This window comes from Balaenoptera physalus (assembly GCF_965194825.1).
Source record: "Balaenoptera physalus genome assembly, chromosome: 14".
Classification (NCBI taxonomy): Eukaryota; Metazoa; Chordata; class Mammalia; order Artiodactyla; family Balaenopteridae; genus Balaenoptera; species Balaenoptera physalus.
The window spans coordinates 84764225-84783393 of NC_138893.1; the positions used below are offsets into that span (position 1 = coordinate 84764225).

Genomic DNA, 19169 nt, shown 5'->3' on the forward strand with positions numbered 1-19169 from the left:
TATAACAAACATGTATTATTTTTGTAATCAGAAAAAAATTAAGATAACTATGCAGGGAAGCACAGCATCTCTCTTAACTGGCTTTCAGGCCTTTAGTTTTCCCCTGCATATCTTGCTTCTTACAACCCCGTCTTGCTTTCCTAGGTCTACCAAATAAGACTACAGCCCTGCCTGGCACACAGGAGCCTTCACAGTCTGGCTTCAGCCTGCCTCCACTTCATCGCTGCCCTTCCCTCTCCACAGAATTTCTCATGAACCTGGAGTGTGGTGTATTCTTTGATAGTCACTCTTTCAGTTGTTCAGGACAAAATTTCTTTTAGAATCACCTTCAACTCCTGACTGCAGTATATTATAAAAGCCACCGCCCTCCTCACCACCCCCACTGCTGCTACGCCCACCAGCTGGGGTGTTGCCACAGCCTCTCAGCTGCCTTCCTGCTTCCATTCTTGCCTCCACCACTGTGTGTCATCCACAGGGCAGCCAGAGGTTTCCTTTTAAAATGTCAGTTGGATCATGTCATTGTTCTGCTGAAAACCCTCCAGAAGCTCGCCACCTCACTCAGTAGAAGACAGAGTTATTACAGGGGCCTAAGAGCCTTATGTAAGCCCCTGTGACCTGGTCCTCCCTCCTCTCCCACCTCATCACCTCTCCCCACAGTTTCATTCCATACACTGGGTTCTTACTGTTCTTCCGCCATGCCACAAGTATGCTGCTTCAGATGACTGTATTTGCTGTTCCCTTTCTCTGGAATGCTGTTCCCTTAGGTCTCTGCTCAAGTGTCACTTTATCAGGGAAGCATTACCTGATCACCATGTCTAAAATAGTACACTTACCCTCAATCCCTTTCTCCTCCCTCTCTTCCATTTTGTTTTCTTCATGGTGCTTAGCACCACCTGATGTCGTATATGTATATTTGTTTACTATCTGTCTCCTTCCACCAGAATGTAAGCTGCTCAAGAGCAGGGACGTGTTCTGCTCATCCTTTGTATGATTCCCATTCCCACACCAGCCCTTCCTGTCTCCTTTGAGATCTTGTTCTGTTGATCCCCTCTGTTTCCTAAGGTTTCATCTTCCTTCTCTGTTGGATAGTTTCTTGTTGTCAGTAAGCGTTTTCAACTCTTTCTCCTCATTGAAAATAAACACAAACAACCTGCCCTCAATTCTGTATCTAATTACCGAGGCAATTAGTTTCTTCCCTTCTTTGCAAGTTTCTTGAGTTTATGTGCATGTATCCCCTCCCCGTCTGTCTGGCCTCTCCCTTGGTCCTCTGCAATGAGGCTTCCATCACCAGTGTGCCAGTGAAACTGCTCTGGCAAAGGTCTCTAATAATGTTCTCATTGTAAGAAATAAGTAAGCATTTTTTGCTCCTTTTCGTACTTTACTTTTTATAGCATTGTACTATACTGATTATTCCTCTTTTTGCACCCCTTGTAATTCTCTTTTCAGCCTTCCTGAAGTTTTCCTTTTCTTGTTCCTCATCCTTATCGATTGTCCCTACTGGTTCCTTCTCTGCCCCTTACATAGGAGTGTCCCATAAAGGCTCTGTCCTTAGCTCTCTTCTTGCTTGCTCTGATTCCCCCTCACCCTGTGACTGCATCTATCCCATGCTTTTAACTACTTTTTTTGCACTGATAACTCCCAGATCTGTGTCTTTTGCCCAGATTTTTCTCTTGAGCTTCAGGCTTGTTATTTCCATCTCTCTCCTGGACATGTCCCATTTGAAATCCGGTGCCACACATGAAAAAGTATACACACTATTAACCCTCTCCACCACTCCCCACCTTGGTCAGTGACCCATCTGCTCATTTAAGGTGAACTCGTGGGAGTAGCTCTCAGCTGCTTCCTCTGCTATAACACTGTCGTATCTGAGGGCCCCAACTTCTCTCTCACAGGCTCTTTTGAATCCATTCCCTTGTCTCGGGTCTCACTGCCCCTGTCATAGTTTAGATCTTCATCCCTTTCTACTTTATAGCCTGGTCCTTAAAATTTGTCCTCTGAAACCAGACTGCATGGGTTCTCATTTTGGATCTATCACTTATTAGTTGTGTGACTTTAGTCAAGTTTTATAACTTCTCTGTGCCTCAGTTTCCTCATTGGTAAGGTAGGGATAATAATTTATTGTGAGGATTAAATGATTTAACAGATATAAGGTGCTTAGAATAGTGCGTGACACATCGTGTTTGTTATTATTTCTACTATTAGTACTGTCAGTACCACCTAGGTGACCTCGGTACCGCTCGTCTCTTCCCCTTCTAAAGCATCTCCCACTGTGCCACAGAGTCAGCTTCACAAATGGGTAGCTGACCACATCATTCCCTTTTAAAAGATTTCCGTGGCTTCCCATGGTCTGACCATTATAGTCCCAGCCCTGTGTTCTATTTCTGGAGGTCAATGGTGAGGGTATGGGTATTTATTTTATTATTATTAATTATAGCTTACTTGGTACTTCCCTGGCGGTCCAGTGGTTAGGACTCCATGCTTCCACTACAGGGGGCACGGGATCGATTCCTGGTCAGGGAACGAAGATCCCACATGCCATGTGGCCAAAAAATAAAAAAATAAAAGAATTATAGCTTACTCATGTTTAAATATTCTTTGGTTAGTAGACAAAATAAAAATAATTAAGATAGAGAAGTTAGAATTATAACAAGATTAATTTGGAACTTTGGAGCCTGAAAAACATGGAAGGGAAAAGAATCCTTTGTGCTTCTCACTCAGTCTCTAGGGGAAGATAACTCCCTCTTGCTGCAGCGTATGAGTGCAAGCGGAAAAGGGTTGTTTTGCCCATGTCTAAATGGGTGAAAGATAACTGGGGGGTAGGGGTACCAGAGGCTGCTCTATCTGTGTGGAGACAGGCATTGAGCAACTCAGCTGCTGCAACCAGAGAGACTGCCCTGTGGCCTCAGGAAAACTCCCACAAATGGGCCATGCAAGGTGGGCTTGGCGCACATCTCACATAAAACAGACCCATCCAGCCCTGCTCAAGGAGAAGCTGCTCACTGGGCTACAGTGTTTTACCACAAGCCATGGCCCAAGAAGCAGTGGAAGATTCACCAACTCTACAGATATCTCAGGGCCACTTGCATCTGGGAAAAGAAGTGGTATGTGGCACAAAGAGTATTACTAGTATGTACATCTAAAATGTAAAATCTAAAAAATGTGAAATCTCTTGTTCATTAGTACACTGGCGAGGAATGAAAGATTTTGAGCTGGGGAAGTCAATTAGCATGCAGCACAAATCTCAGAAAAAGCCAAGGGCAAGGTTGAAAGGAGCAGGCTGCTCCCTGCACTCACCAGGTGCACTGCTCTGTCATTTGCTGCAGACCTCCACATCAGCACCCATGTTCAGCGAGAACTTCAGGCTCAGGTTGGACATTTGGTCACACTATGTAAAAGCCACAGGCTGAACTTCACCATCAGATGAGTGAGTGGTCACGGAAGATGGCTGCTTCCTGAGGCCTAGGGCCAAGATCTGCTCCACCACATGCTCGATGGGATAATGACCCCCCTCTCAGTGGCGCAACTGGCAAAGTTCTTCAGAATTGAAGGGGAGATAAAGAGTTTTTCAGACAAACAAAAACTGAAGGAGTTCATTGCCACTAGACCAGCCTTACAAGAAATGTTAAAGAGCGTTCTTTAAGCTGTTGATCAAAACACCTGAACAGAGTGAAAACTTCCTGTGCAAGAATTGTTTCTGGTGGAGGTATTGGAATGAACAGCCATCATCAAGATAGTACTCACCCACTGTAGAACCCTTAGTGCTTAGAGCCAGCTGGAGTCCATTTGGAGGCATCGGTTATGTGGCCTGTGGATTTTCCTATAGTTGTCTTCATTGGTACTACACTTCTACCTCATTGAACACTGATGTAGTGGCCAGGGCTGCTGGGATTTTCACAGTGCATGCTCCTTCCCAATGAGCAAATGTCTTAGAGTCATGCCAGACCTCATTTGATCCTGGCAGAAACACATCAACCACAGTAGCTTTTGGTTCTGTGACTGGATGAACCAATAAAGCACTTTCTTTTAGACAGCTCTCTGCTGAGTCTGGCTTCTTGTGCAAGATTTCCAAGATCATAAACTTCCATCTTCCTTCAAGGCCATGCTTAAACCTCCTGTGAAAACCTGGCCCCTCCAAGTATAGTCACTGCCTTACACTCATCATGATGTGCAGTTGTTTCCAGGTGTCTTGTCCACACAAAGCTGTGTGCTTCATGATGGTGGGGACTGCAGCCTTATTTACTTCTTCTTGTTTTGAGGGCCTTGTACGGTGATTGCTGAGAGTAGATGCTTCATAAATGTGAATTAGTAATCAGGGTTCAGGAGTTTACTAAGATTTCTGTACTTCTTTCTTCAATTTCTCCAGGCTGCAGGAATTGGTTGATCGAGTACTGGAACGTTTTCAGGCATCTGGACTAATAGTGAAAGAGTGGAATAGTGTGAAACTCCATGCTACAGTCATGAATACTCTATTCAGGAAAGACCCCAATGGTAAGTGCTTCATAGAACCACAGCACAGTTTGTGATCAACAAGGCCTAATGATGTCCCTGGGGTTTGAAGAGAATGGGCTATCAAAGAATCTCTGCTACATCTTCTGTTTTAGATCCATTAGCTTGTTTTGATGAGCGCAGTGGAAGGGGGCAGGGACATATCTAGCATGGGACTGTAACATTCCAAATCTTTTATTTCTGTCGCACATAGGGTTGCCGGATATAGCAAATAAAAATACAGGATGCCCAAGTAAATTTCAGGTGAAAAATGAATAATTGTTTTAGTGTAGGTATGTCCCATGAAATACATGGCAGCTTTTTTTTTTTTTTTTTTTTTTATAAAACAAGAAAGAAGATTAACTAGTAAAGGTAAATGTTAGAGCAGTGATTCTCAACTAGAGGCAGTTTTGCCCCCAGAGGACATTTGGATTGTCTGGAGACATTTTTGGTTGTCACAGTTAGGGGGCTGGGAGTGAGTTGCTACTGGCATCTAATGGGTAGAGGTCAGGGGTGCTGCTTAACCCTCTACAATTCACAGGACAACCCCTCATAACAAAGAATTATTCAGCCCCAAATGTCAGTAGCACGAAGGTAGAAAAACCTTGTGTTATAGTAATGATTTTTTCCCTCATGAATCTAAACCTTCATATAAAAATGCCTGTTTTAACCCTTTATTTGGCATAATAATCTACATTTTAATAAGGATTATTTATCTTCCCATCCTCACCCACCAAGTGAAAGCTGTCTAGCACACATATCAGCATCTATCTGATCAGGAGCTACAAATTCAAGTTATGTGCAGCTTCTTCTTCAAAGCCCTGTTGTTTAAAATATACCAGCACCAAAACTCCATATTCAGGTTTTATTACATTTGTTAGGACCCTGACCTTGGTTTTAGAAAGTCTACGTTGGAAGAGGACTCCATCAGGACTCCATCATAACCCATGAACTATTTATAGATTTATAGTTTAGGACAGTTTTTGTGTCCCTTTTTACCAAAGTGCATCTTTTATTTTATTTTATTTATTTATTTATTTATTTTTTATAAATTTATTGATTTATTTTATTTATTTTTGGCTGTGTTGGGTCTTCATTTCTGTGCGAGGGCTTTCTCTAGTTGCGATGAGCGGGGGCCACTCTACATCGCGGTGCGTGGGCCTCTCACTGTCGCGGCCTCTCTTGTTGCGGAGCACAGGCTCCAGACGCGCAGGCTCAGCAGTTGTGGCTCACGGGCCCAGTTGCTTCGCGGCATGTGGGATCCTCCCAGACCAGGGCCCGAACCTGTGTCCCCTGCACCGTCAGGCAGACTCTCAACCACTGCGCCACCAGGGAAGCCCCAAAGTACATCTTTTAATTTCTTCAGATACATACCAGAGATCTCAACTGTAAGTTGTTTGGTTTGGTTAGCGCCATTGTTGGACTAAGAGATATGTAGCTAATCCAATTTTTGGTTCTAGTGTTAACTGTTCTATGATGCTACATTGTATTTTCTTTAAGGCTTTTCTAAATAAATCAGTGTTTTACCTTTCAGAGCACTGAGATCCAAAAACGTTCAAGTGACTTCAGTCAAAGCCTATGGACTCTGGGTAGTTAATAGAATCCGAAGCGCTCTACTTATTCTTGTTCTGATGGAATATATTTCTTTCATTTGGATAGTGGTATTGCAGAAGAACATTTGGAATTCCAGAAAAATTTTTTTTTCTGGAATATTTGATATAAATTATAATGTAAGTTATCTAATGGGAACATTTAAAGGAGTTTGTGGTATTTATTTTGTTCTGGACAGTTTTTCTAGTTTATTTATTTTTGGCTGCATTGGGTCTTCTTTGCTGCATGCAGGCTTTCTCTAGTTGTGCCGAGCGGGGGCTACTCTTCGTTGCGGTGCACGGGCTCCTTGTTGCCGTGGCTTCTCTTGTTGCGGAGCTCAGGCTCCAGGCACACGGGCTTCAGTAGTCGTGCCACGCGGGCTCAGTAGTTGTGGCACACGGGCTTAGTTGCTCCGCGGCATGTGGGGTCTTCCCGGACCAGGACTCGAACCCGTGTCCCCTGCGTTGGCAGGCGGATTCTTAACCACTGCCACCAGGGGAGCCCTGGACAGTTAGTTTTAATCTTGGAAAACAGTTAGATCCCCTGAGGTGTGGTGTACATTTTAACATCATCACGTAAAGGCAGAGGTTCAGAACTCTAAAGTACGCTCTAGGAACTTCCCTGGTGGTCCAGCAGTTAAGACTCTGTGCTCCCAATGCAAGGGGCCCGGGTTCGATCCCTGGTCAGGGAACTAGATCCTTCATGCATGCCGCAACTAAGATCCCGTGTGCTGCAACTAAGACCCGGCACAGCCAAGTAAATTAATTAATTAATTAATGAAAAAAAAAATAAGGTACACTCTAATTCAGGGGTCCCCAACCCCCAGGGCACACAGCAGGAGGTGAGTGGCGGGCAAGCAGGGGAAGCTTCATCTACCGCTCCCCATTGGTCTCATTACTGCCTGAACCATTCCCCCCACCCTGGTCTGTGGAAAAATTGTCTTCCATGAAACCAGTCCCTGGTGCCAAAGAGGTTGGGGATCGCTGCTCTAATTCATTGGTTCAGAAGTTACATTGTATCTAGCACCATCCAATAGGACTTTCTGTGATGATAGAAATATTCCATATCTGTGAAATCCAGTATGGTAGCCACTATCCACATGTGGTTATTGAGTACTTGAAGATGGCTGGCTAGTGAGACTGAGAAAGTGAACTTTTAATTTTAATTAATTTAAATTTAAATAGGGACTTCCCTGGAGGTCCAGTGGTTAAGACTTCGAGCTCCCAATGCAGGGGGCACAGGTTCGATCCCTGTCAGGGAACTAAGATACTGTATGCCGCATGGCATGGCCAAAAAAAAAAAAAGAAATTTAAATAATAACATGTGGCTAGTGGCTACTGTTTTTGGACAGTGCAGTATTTTATTAGACATCTAATACTATCAATAATACATTCTGCATCTGTCCTAGTCCTTAAAACTTAGTTCAGAACTCTTACAACTATACCATACCCCATTATTAACTAACATCTTAACATAAAAGAGTTGAATTATATAGGAATCTGTATCTTTTAAATTGTGTGGATCCAGATGTATATTCAGTTGGCACCAGAGCTTCATGTAAGAAAATGTTCTGTGTTCACAGTCTAGTTATCCTTTCCTATTGACATATATTTTAAATATAACGGCTTTAGTGAGATATAATTCATATACTGTATAATTCACCTATTTAAAGTATATAATTCAATAATGTTTAGTATAGTGAGTAATGTAACCATTACCACAATAAATTTTAGAACATTTTCATCACCCCAAAAAGTAACTCCATAGTTATTGGCAGTGACTCCCCATTTTCCCCTTACTCTTCAGTCCTAGGCACCACCAGTCTACTTTCTGTCCAATGAATTTGCCTTTTTTGCATATTTCATATAAATAGAATCATGCAATGTGTGATCTTCTGTGACTGACTTCTTTCACTTAGCATAATGTTTATAAGGTTCATCCATGTTATAGCATGTATCAAATGTCATTCCTTTTTATTACCAAATAATAATCCATTGTATGGACATACACATTTTATTTATCCATTCATCAGTTGATGGACATTTCTGTTGTTTCCACTTTTTGGCTATTATGAATAATGCTGCTGTGAACATTGATGTATGTGTTTTTGTGTGGGCATATGTTTTCATTTCTATTAGGTATATACTTAAGTGTGAAATTGCTGCATTATGATATCACTATGTTTAATTTTTTGAGGAACTGCCAGACTGTTTTCCAAAGTGGCTGCACCATTTTACATTCCCACAAGCAGTACAGTAGTTCCCCCTTATCCGCGGGAGATACGTTCCAAGATCCCCAGTGGATGCCTGAAACTACGTACCACATTCTGTATTTTTCCTATGCATACATAGCTATGATAAAGTTTAATTTATAAATTAGGTGCGGTAAGAGATTAACAACTAATAATAAAATAGAAGAATTAAACGATATACTGTAATAAAAAGTATGTGAGTGCTGTCTGTCTCTCTCAGAATTTTTTATTGTACAAATTTAGTGCCTTTTCCATTTTCACTAAGCACTTACCATGCACTGTGACCGTAACTTGCAGTTTCTGAGGTGTGACGGCAAAACTAGTACGAATCTCTTTTTCCTTCTTCCTAATTTCACGGATAGAAGATTCTTAATGTAGATATTAGCAAACCTCAGCATATGATTTTTTTCTTTCCTTATTAAGTCAAGAACTTTCACCATTTCACTTAAAGGAAGCGCTTTATGGCTTTTCTTTGGCATATCCGAATTGCTCGCATCACTATTCTTGCCCTTTGGGGCCATTATTAAGTAAAATAAGGGTGACTTGAATACAAGCACTGCAATACGTTGACAGTCAATCTGATAACAGAGGGTGGGATACGCTGGACAAAGGGATGACACTTTCTGGGTGGGACAGATCACGCTACTCAGAATGGTGCACAATTCAAAACTTAGGAATTGTTTATTTCTGGAATTTTCCATTTAATATTTTCGGACCTCGGTTGACCATGGGTAACTGAAACCATGGAAAGCGAAACCATGAATAAGGAGGGACAACAGTATATGAGGGTCTCAATTTCTCTACATCTTTATCTGCACTTGTTATTATCTGTCTTTTTTATTATTGCCATCATTTTGGGTGTGAAGTGGTATCTCATTGTGACTTTGATTTACATTCCCCTTATGGCTAGTGCTACTTATAGATTTTGCACCTGTCATTAAACATTTTAATCTTCAGATTTCATTACTGCTTTTTTATTGACATTTACTTAGTATGAATTTACTTTAAAGTTTCACATCTCCTTTTAACAAGGAACCTATTTTTAAGTTGTGAAATTTGCATGGGATTGGGATCTTGGATTAAGAGAATAGTTCTCACTAGAAAAATAGTCCTGTAGTTACCCAGGTGTAATTCCAGTGGGCTAGCTAAAATATATTATGTTCATGGAGTTAGCACTTTGGATGTGTTTTATCAATTCTGACGTGGTAATCTCCATACTTATATACAATAAAAGAATGTACTCAAAAGTAGAAATACAAATATTTTTGAGTGTCTGTTGATGGGCAGGAAAGGGTTGATATTTCAGAAAATATTCTGATAGTTAAATAATTCTTAAAGATGCTTTGAATTTTATATACCCTGGATTCTTCTCTGTCTTATGTTTTTCTCTTGAAAAGGCTATAGAATACATTGTTTTGCTTTTTCTTGCCAGTTATCCCTTTCCTTTGATATCCTTTTTCTGCTGCTTTTGAAGGACATCTTTTCGGATAAGCAAGCTAAATTAATGCAAGGAGTTAGAACACAGCTTTGATGAGGCTAAGGTCATAGATTTGCAGATTTCTGTGTAGAATGTCAGGATACCTTTGATTGTAACTGAAGAGGTTTTTCTCATTCGGGGTGAGTCCTTAAATCAATCCAAAGCATAGTTGCCGGCATTTTTGACTAGTTAATGTGTGAACTGTATATTTTTATGTATTTAAAAATGCATGTAGCTTATACAAAATCTTGGGGTTTTAGACTACAAGGAACCTTTGGAAATCACCTAGTCTTAACCTCTAACTTTGTAAATGAGGAACTGAGGTCCATAGAGGAGACATAAACTGCCTAAGAATATAGTTAGTTATGTAGTTTATGTACAGTGAGTACTTGGACAGTGTTCAATGAATAAATATATATCAGTTGATGACAGAGCTGAGACTAGATGCTGGGTCTCTTGACTCATAGCCTGATGTATTTCCCTCCATATTATGTCACTTTCCAGGTAGTACATGAAGATCTTGCTAGTTGTCCCTGTAGAAGTCCAAGAGAAAACAGATGCATAACCCAAGCTTCTCTTCTAACATTGTCTTTGGAATATTTACAGCTGAAGGCAGGTACAACCTCTACACAACGGATGGCAAATGTATCTTCAAGGAAAGAGAATCATTTGATGGCCGAAACATTTTGAAGGTCAGTATGAAGCAGAGTGAATTGGAAACCTTTGGCATGTGTCCTAAAATAAGGGAGGACAATAAGTGGTTCTCCTTTTAACAGTAAAGTATATTTTTCTCATATTTCCCATGAGGATTATTGATTGAAAGGACTGTTAAAATTTTTTTTCATTGTCCTAAAAGAGAAATCTTTTTTGACTTGTTAAAAGGCTGTTGGTATCTCTGAGAGTACTTGAAACTGATGATTTAAGAAACAAGTATAGTGACTATTTGGATCCATAGGAATAAGTTGATTTTAACCTTGTGAGTCTTGCTCTGTATTTTACCTCTGGAGGACTGAGTGTGCATTTTTTTAAGTGAAAAAGAATAGTTTGTCTTGTTCTAGTAGATTTTTCTCTTCACCCACAAAGTCGCTCTCCAAAGTTCCTGTATAATCTATTTTTACTCAGGAACAGCCCATGTGCTAAAGACTTGGTGGTCCATTTCTGACTGTTGAGGATTTGCTTCTGAGCGTTAAATTAACCTATGAAATTTAAATAAAAAGGGTTCTTTAGGATTGCATTTATCTTTCTCCCACAGACCACATTCTGTAGCATCCACAGTTTATACCCTCTCTATCAGGTTAACATACCATTGTGCCTCTGCGCAAAGAGAAACATAAGTTGATACCAAAGGAGAGGTTTTTAAATTTTTTTCTAGATTTTTTTTTTTTTTTAAATGACTACATTTATTTATTTATTTTTTGGCTGTGTTGGGTCTTCGTTTCTGTGCGAGGGCTTTCTCTAGTTGTGGCAAGCGGGGGCCACTCTTCATCGCGGTGCGCGGGCCTCTCACTATCGCGGCCTCTCTTCGTTGCGGAGCACAGGCTGCAGACGCGCAGGCTCAGTAGCTGTGGCTCACGGGCCCAGTTGCTCCGCGGCATGTGGGATCTTCCCAGACCAGGGCTCGAACCCGTGTCCCCTGCATTGGCAGGCAGATTCTCAACCACTGCGCCACCAGGGAAGCCCAAGAGAGGTTTTTGATTCTTCATTTTACTTGTTCTATAATGATGTAGGTCATACATTTTCAAGGCCATGGGTGTTTTTTGGAGCTGGGAGGGAGAGTATGTATATAATAACTTCAGAATAAGCTCTAGCTTTAAAAATGTTTTTTCTTTTTCCTTCCTTCCTCCATTCCCTTATCTTATCACTTGACAGTTTTCTTGCCAAATGCCTAATATGACCTCATTGCGTATAATTAATGACTTCACTCTTCAGCAGCTGCAAGCTTCTCACTGCAGAGCCCAACAGGGCAATGACAGCATTCACTTAGGCAGGCATTCCTGCCTTGTGGGGAAGGGGCTTTGCAGCGCATTGTTGATTCCTTCTTTTACTTGATACCTTTTCTCTCTTTGAGTAAGTTTCTTGTCTTCAAAGTAGCTATTGTAGCTTCTGTTTGAGTGGCAAGCTGCTAATGAATTCAGTTGCAGTTTACTTATTTTCCCAGGCTACAGCTTCATTGTATGAATCTTTCTCCTCCTCTAGCTCATTTCCTGGGGCTTTTTAAATAATAGCATTAATTACTTTGCTTTTTTGTTATTGTTAATTTGATTAAGAAAAAAACTAGACGAATGGGGAAAGAAATCTGTTGGAATGACTCAAGCCAACTTGGTTCCTTTGAAATTAGAATTAAAGCCCAAAAGGTATGTTGATGCAAGTGGAGTGTGAGGTGCTTTGACATCTATAAGAGGGAGGTAACAGCAGGGAGCCTGAGAAGTTGCTGTATGAACAGTATGGATCGCTCATTTAATATTTAATTTCTCTCATTCTGGAAAGTCAGTTTTCCATTTAAAGATGCTCGGCTTGGAAATCTTCCTAACCCACCCCAGTGATGACACAGCTGTAGCTCCCTCTAGTGTTGACGAAAACTTGCTATAGTAGTTGTACCTTTACTGTTAATGCCTAATCGGAGTTTTACAGCTGGGCCCAGCTAGGTACTTGGAAACTATTTAATCCAGTTCCTCATTTTACTCTCTAAGGGTGTGAGATCCAATATGGTTAAAGTGTTTTGCCAAAGGTTAACGCTAGATAGTAGCAGAGTCTGAATTAGAACAAAAAGATTCAAAGCTCACAAGTTAGCAATGTTCCTCCTGTCTTCCATAAAGATGCTCAGTGTTTAGGTAGAGATCAGTAGATATTTGAAACTGGGCCTATCTGAATTGTGAAAATATCTGACTAGACATAAATGTTGGGGCAATGGGTGTGCCAGTTAGTCTAAAACTGGCTAATTAAGAATTAGACTTTTGAGTTGAATATAATACGAACACCAACAGAAATACTTATTGACTGTATACCATCTGTCAGACTATGTGCCCTGTAGATAAAAGTCATTATGACACAGTCCTTACCTTCCAGGAGCTTCCTGTCTTTGAGAGATACAGCCGGTTAATAGGTAATTACAGTATAAAATGATGGGGGCAAATTATGAGGTGGAGGGGAAGTACCTTTGAACACAGGTAGTTGTAACAAAGTATCTTTTAATAGAATTTCCAATATATTACGTTTTTTAATATAAACTTATTTATTTATTTTTGGCTGCATTGGGTTTCATTGTGGTGCACGGGCTTCTCATTGCAGTGGCTTCTCTTGTTGTAGAGCACAGGCTCTAGGTGTGTGGGCTTCAGTAGTTGTGACACGTGGGCTCTAGAGCACAGCCTCAGTAGTCGTGGCGCACAGGCTTAGTTGCTCCGCAGCATGTGGGATCTTCCCGGACCAGGGCTCAAACCCGTGTCCCCTGCATTGGCAGGCGGATTCTTAACCACTGTGCCACCAGGGAAGTCCCCCCAGTATATTACTTTTTAATCATTAGTTCCAGAAAATATAATCTTTCACTTACATTTAATCAAAGGAATTAACTTTTCTTTGAGAATAAAGATAAAATGTGGCATCCAACAACTAGCCCCCAGACACACAAGCGGTAATAACTGTATTTATGAAGTAGCTATAGCAGCCCACTTTTTGGAATTACAAGGCAAGTCTTTCTCAACTAGAACATTAGAACCCATGGACCCTGAATCTCTTGCAAAAAAAAAAAAAAGATTTAAAAAACTGATGGATTATACATAGTTTTTGTACCAGATATAATTATTATGTTTAGAAAGGGAAAAAAATCACTTTCATTAACAAGGTAGGAGCCGACTTGGAATAAACAGAAAGGTTAACTGCATTGGTTGTTAAGGATCCCAAGCATATGTGTACAGCATATTAACAGCTACATAGGTCAAGGATCAGGAATGCTGGTGATGGGAAGCAGCCTTGGAAAAAAATCAACTTCATCTGCTATTCAAAGAGAAACAAAACGAGAATGCAAGTCATTGCTCATTGCTGTAAGAATTTAATGAGTAACAGCCAATTGCTATTCTACTCCATGAAGAGAATTGGTCCTTTTGGCTTGGTGTAGTATTATGTGTTTTGGATGCCTTAATAAGAAAAAAAAAAACTCCAACTCTTGGAGGTAGAAGCCACATTTTTCTTTTGTATAGCTCTTTTGAGAGTTGTTGCAGCTGTTACAGACTAGTATCTGGTTATTCCTAGTTAAAATAAGAATTTTCTTACCCTAAGAAAGAATTTGAAAGAAGAACTGACAACTAAAGAATCATTCCATGTGTTTTTCAAACCAGAAAAGGAATATATTTAGTAATAGCATTTTTTTATGGAAGACTGACAGATAGCTCTGAAAGGAGGATATACAAGTGAAGAAGACCTAGGCCAAATTAATAGGATAGTGTCCTGTCAGAGGGTTTCCATTTCTCATCTAAGAGATAGGAGCAAAGATGTAGTTTGTCTATAATGCAGTGATAAACTTGTAAATGGAGAAATCGTGCTGATCTAAAGACGTAATGCAGGAAATAACTGCTCCCTCGCTAGCTAAAAGTAGAATGGTCATTAACTGCCAGTTTCTGGAGAGAGAAGTGGTCTTAATGGCGGTCTGTTTGGGGGACTTATGAAATGGCCTTATGCAATCGAATCAGTATTCCAAGACTGTGCTCTCAGCAGATTGAATAGGGGTACAGTAGTAACTGTTTAAAAGCATAGCTTCTAACTGCAAAGTGAAGAGGAGACATTAGAGCCCTAGGTTGTACTCACCAGAGATGATTTGTTACAAATAAAGGCACAATAATATATTTGGGAAGGAATAGACAGTACTATAGGTCCAAAATCAAAGGGCATTGTGAAAGTACCATTTCTTTAGATACTTAAAAATCCTGGAACAAAGTGATGCTGGGAAAACTGGACAGCTTCATGTAAAAGAATGAAATTAGAACACTTCCTAACACCATACACAAAAATAAACTCAAAATGGATTAAAGACCTAAATGTAAAGCCAGACACTATAAAACTCTTAGAAGAAAACATAGGAAGAACCCTCTGACATAAATCACAGCAAGATCCTTTTTGACCCAACTCCTAGAGAAATGGAAATAAAAACAAAAATAAACAAATGGGACATAATGAAACTTAAAAGCTTTTGTACAGCAAAGGAAACCATAAATAAGACAAAAAGACAACCCTCAGAATGGGAGAAAATATTTGCAAATGAAGCAACTGACAAAGGATTAATCTCCAAAATTTATAAGCAGCTCATGCAGCTCAATATCAAAAAAACAAACAATCCAATCCAAAGATGGGCAGAAGACCTAAATAGACATTTCTCCAAAGAAGATATACAGATTGCCAACAAACACATGAAAGGATGCTCAACATCACTAATCATTAGAGAAATGCAAATCAAAACTACGATGAGGTATCACCTCACACCAGTCAGAATGGCCATCATCAAAAAATCTACAAACAATAAATGCTGGAGAGGGTGTGGAGAAAAGAGAACCCTCTTGCACTGTTGGTGGGAATGTAAATTGATACAGCCACTATGGAGAACAGTATGGAATTTCCTTAAAAAACTAAAAATAGAACTACCATACGACCCAGCAATCCCATTACTGGGCATATACCCTGAGAAAACCATAATTCAAAAAGAGTCATGTACTACAGTGTTCATTGTGGCTCTATTTACAATAGCCAGGACATGGAAGCAACCTAAGTGTCCATCAACAGATTAATGGATAAAGAAGATGTGGCACATATATACAATGGAATATTACTCAGCCATAAAAAAGGAATGAAATTGAGTTATTTGTAGTGAGGTGGATGGACCTAGAGTCTGTCATACAGATTGAAGTAAGTCAGAAAGAGAAAAACAAATACCATATGCTAACACATATATATGGAATCTAAAAAAAAAAAAAGGTTCTGAGGAACCTAGGGGCAGGACAGGAATAAAGACGCAGACATAGAGAATGGACTTGAGGACACAGGGAGGGGGAAGGGTAAGCTGGGACGAAGTGAGAGAGTGGCATGGACATATATACACTACCAAATGTAAAATAGATAGCTAGTGGAAAGCAGTTGCATAGCACCAGGAGATCAGCTCTGTGCTTTGTGACCACCTAGAGGGGTGGGATAAGGAGGGTGGGAGGGAGACGCAAGAGGGAGGGAATATGGGGATATATGTATATGTATAGCTGATTCACTTTGTTATACAGTAGAAATTAACACAACATTGTAAAGCAATTATACTCCAATAAAGATGCTTAAAAAAAAAAAATCCTGGAACATATAAACCAAGTAAAAAAAGAGATGAATTTTTTTTTCTTTTTATATATAAGAATACTTAAATTTAGAGAAAGAGGGAATTGGCAGTATTTAACTATATTAATATTTAATAGTACTTTGTCTGAAAATATGTTTTAAATCTAGCTAGGTACATTGAGACTTTTCTTGAAAGATGTAAATGAGAGTAACTCAAGTATTTCATTCATTTTTGCTTTTGCTCCATCGCTGCCTCTTAAAGTTCTTTAAAAGGACAGTTAGAATGAATGCATTTAAATGAGAGCTTTATTTAGTTTTCTTTACTTAGAGAAGTTTCTATAAAGGAAGCTGTTTAAAAATACATACTATTTATTCTCTTTGGTAAAAGTTCATAAAACGTATATGTACTTTTAAGCAAATAATCATAAAGTGAACACTGTAACTACTACCAAGGTCAAAAAGCAGAATGTGCCTCACATGTCCTTCCCTGGCCAACTCTGTGGTCTATTTGTCCTAAGGTAACAAAGGCACAATTAAGTTCTTAAATACTCTTAGTGAAGAGGCTTGTTTTCAATGATTACTTGTTTCAGAGTATTAGAAGAATATTGAAAAGATGAATTCATTTTTATTTTTTCAAGGGAAGAGAGATTAGATTGAGAACTTGGTAGTAATTTTGTTTAAAAAGATATTAATGACTACAGAGGAAGACTAGCATTTAGAAAGTATGTTATTTCTAAGGAAGAAAATACTGTGTTTTTTATTATCCAATTCAGTATTAAGCCACATTACCTACTGTTCTTGAAAATTACTTCTTAGTCACATGGCTCTTCTTTAGAATTTTTTTTTTCAAAACTCACCTTTCGCAGAAAGCCTTTCCTTGAAAATCTATTACTAAATGTTCCATTGCACTATTATATCAGTATGAATAACAGCAAATTGAATGTAGAAAAAAGTTGCTATGTCTCATTACCACCGTAGCTATGGTGTCATTTTTACTACCTGATATTTCTATGACTTGAAATTTTTTTTTTTTCTGGCCGCACTGCACGGCTTGCGGGATCTTAGTTCCCTGATCAGGGGATCGAACCTGGGCCCCGGCAGTGAAAGTGCCGAGTCCCAACCACTGGACTGCCAGGGAATTCCCGAAATTTTAATTTAAGTAAAATCACTAAGCAGGTGTCACTTTCTCTTTAAGCTATTTATGCTTATACACTGTTGACATTTATTAACTTCATTTGGGCATACTAATATTTTGTAAGAGCTTTTATCCACAGCATTGGAAGCAATCACATCATTCTTGACAATCATTTAAAATAGGCAGCTTGTTAGAGGAGCAAATGTACAACTTTCTGGAGAATTTACTTGGAAAATAAAAGCAAGATGTTGTGGAAAAGGCTTCTGTAAGAAGAGAGTTCATAGAAATAACATATATACTCACATATGTATATATTAATTAAGGATTGGAAAATAAAGCTAAGGAAATCTCTGGCAAAGTGGAGAGATAGAAAATAGGGAAAAGTCTGACAAAGAGGATCCTCAGGCAGTGCAAAAATTAACTGTTAGGGTTCTGAAAGCAGAAAACAGACCTTGGAGTCTTGAACTTGGATGAAAGAGCCTCTGGACTGGTAGTGTTCCCAGGTACTTGGCAATAGTAAAGAAAAAATCCTTTCTGGAAAAAGTTCTATCACCCTCTGCCTAAAAATATTCTTCTAAGGAACTTTTGCCCCCAAAACAGCCAATACACAAAAATAACTAGGCATATGAGGAAACCACTCACCATAAGCAAACAGACATCCAGAACTCATAAAGACATGAAATACTAGAATTATCAGACTTAGGCTAAAAACAACTTTTTTATCAGGTAATTGGGAACTATTGCAAAGAAAAAGTGATGTAGCAGTTTTGAAAAGAACCAAGTAGAAATGCTAGAACTGTAAAAAGGCAATAACTGAACTTAAAAGCTCAATGGATGGATTTAGCAGCAAATTAGCAAATTAGATAGAGCTGCAGAGGGAAGTAGTGAAGTGGAAATTGTCAGAAGAAATTATCCAACATGTTGCATGGGCAGAGGGGAAAGGTAAAAATTACAGATGAGAGGAAAAGAGACATATAGGATAGAGTGAGAAGATCTAATATACATTTAATTGGAGTCCCAGAAGGAGAGGAGAGAGAGAATGGGCCAGAGCTGATGAAAGACATCAACCTACAGATTAAAGAAGCCAAATGAATTCCAAACAGTTTTGTTGAGTGAGCCTATATTGCACTTTTCTTTCCTACAACTTGTGACTGAATCATGGACAACATTAACTAAACTACTTAGGCCCCAGCACTTTTTAAAATGAATGTCCAAAGTTTGTTGGCAGTATCCACATTACAAAGAACAAAAACCAGGAAATCAGTGAAAGAATGCTTTTCTTAAAGTAGGTTATGAAGAAAAAAGAAAGAAGGGTAAAAGGTATCCAGGAATTCTCTTTACTATTTTTGTAACTTTTCTGAAAGACTGAAACTACATCAATGTAAAAAATTATAAAAAAAAAAAAAAAAAAAGAAGATGGAAAGACAGACATGCTCTTGGGAGGGGAATAGGACACTAACCATTTGTTACGGTTGTGGGTTTTTTTTTTTTTAATAACCATCTTCCAGAAAAGTTTGTTGAAGTCTTGCCTATGTTCTGTTCCAGCATTTAGGATAGATGTAACTTCTGTTAATTCCTGATCTTACTACAAAATTTGGCCCATTTGATTTCAAGGGGTATAAGAATTTAATGTAAGGAACAACTTCCTGATTAGGATGTTTCATATTGAGCAAGCTACTAATAAGGTAGCTGCATCTTTCACTAGAATGTTTTTTGTTTTGTTTTATTTAAGAAAATAGAGTCCATTTCTCTTTAAAGCCATTCTTCCCACCAACATCCTTTTCAAACTATTCCATTTAATTCCATGAAACCTATCTGTCAGCTCTGTCATTACACTGAAACCGCACTGTAAAAAGGCACCAGTAGCCCCCTTTTGTCCAGAGCCTTAACCTACTTTAATTTTTTCCCAGTAACCACATTGAGAGTTGTAA

General features: G+C 39.3%; 1 protein-coding gene across 3 annotated transcripts in view; it reads left to right on the forward strand.

The window, feature by feature from the left end:
* ASCC1 (activating signal cointegrator 1 complex subunit 1) overlaps positions 1-19169 on the forward strand; it is a 96415-nt gene that overhangs the window by 58992 nt on the left and 18254 nt on the right. For all 3 annotated transcript variants that reach the window (XM_082424549.1, XM_082424550.1, XM_082424551.1), the window contains exons 8-9: positions 4364-4488; positions 10410-10495. In XM_082424549.1, coding sequence (XP_082280675.1) covers positions 4364-4488; positions 10410-10495 — 211 coding nt within the window. The remainder of the gene's footprint in view (positions 1-4363; positions 4489-10409; positions 10496-19169) is intronic.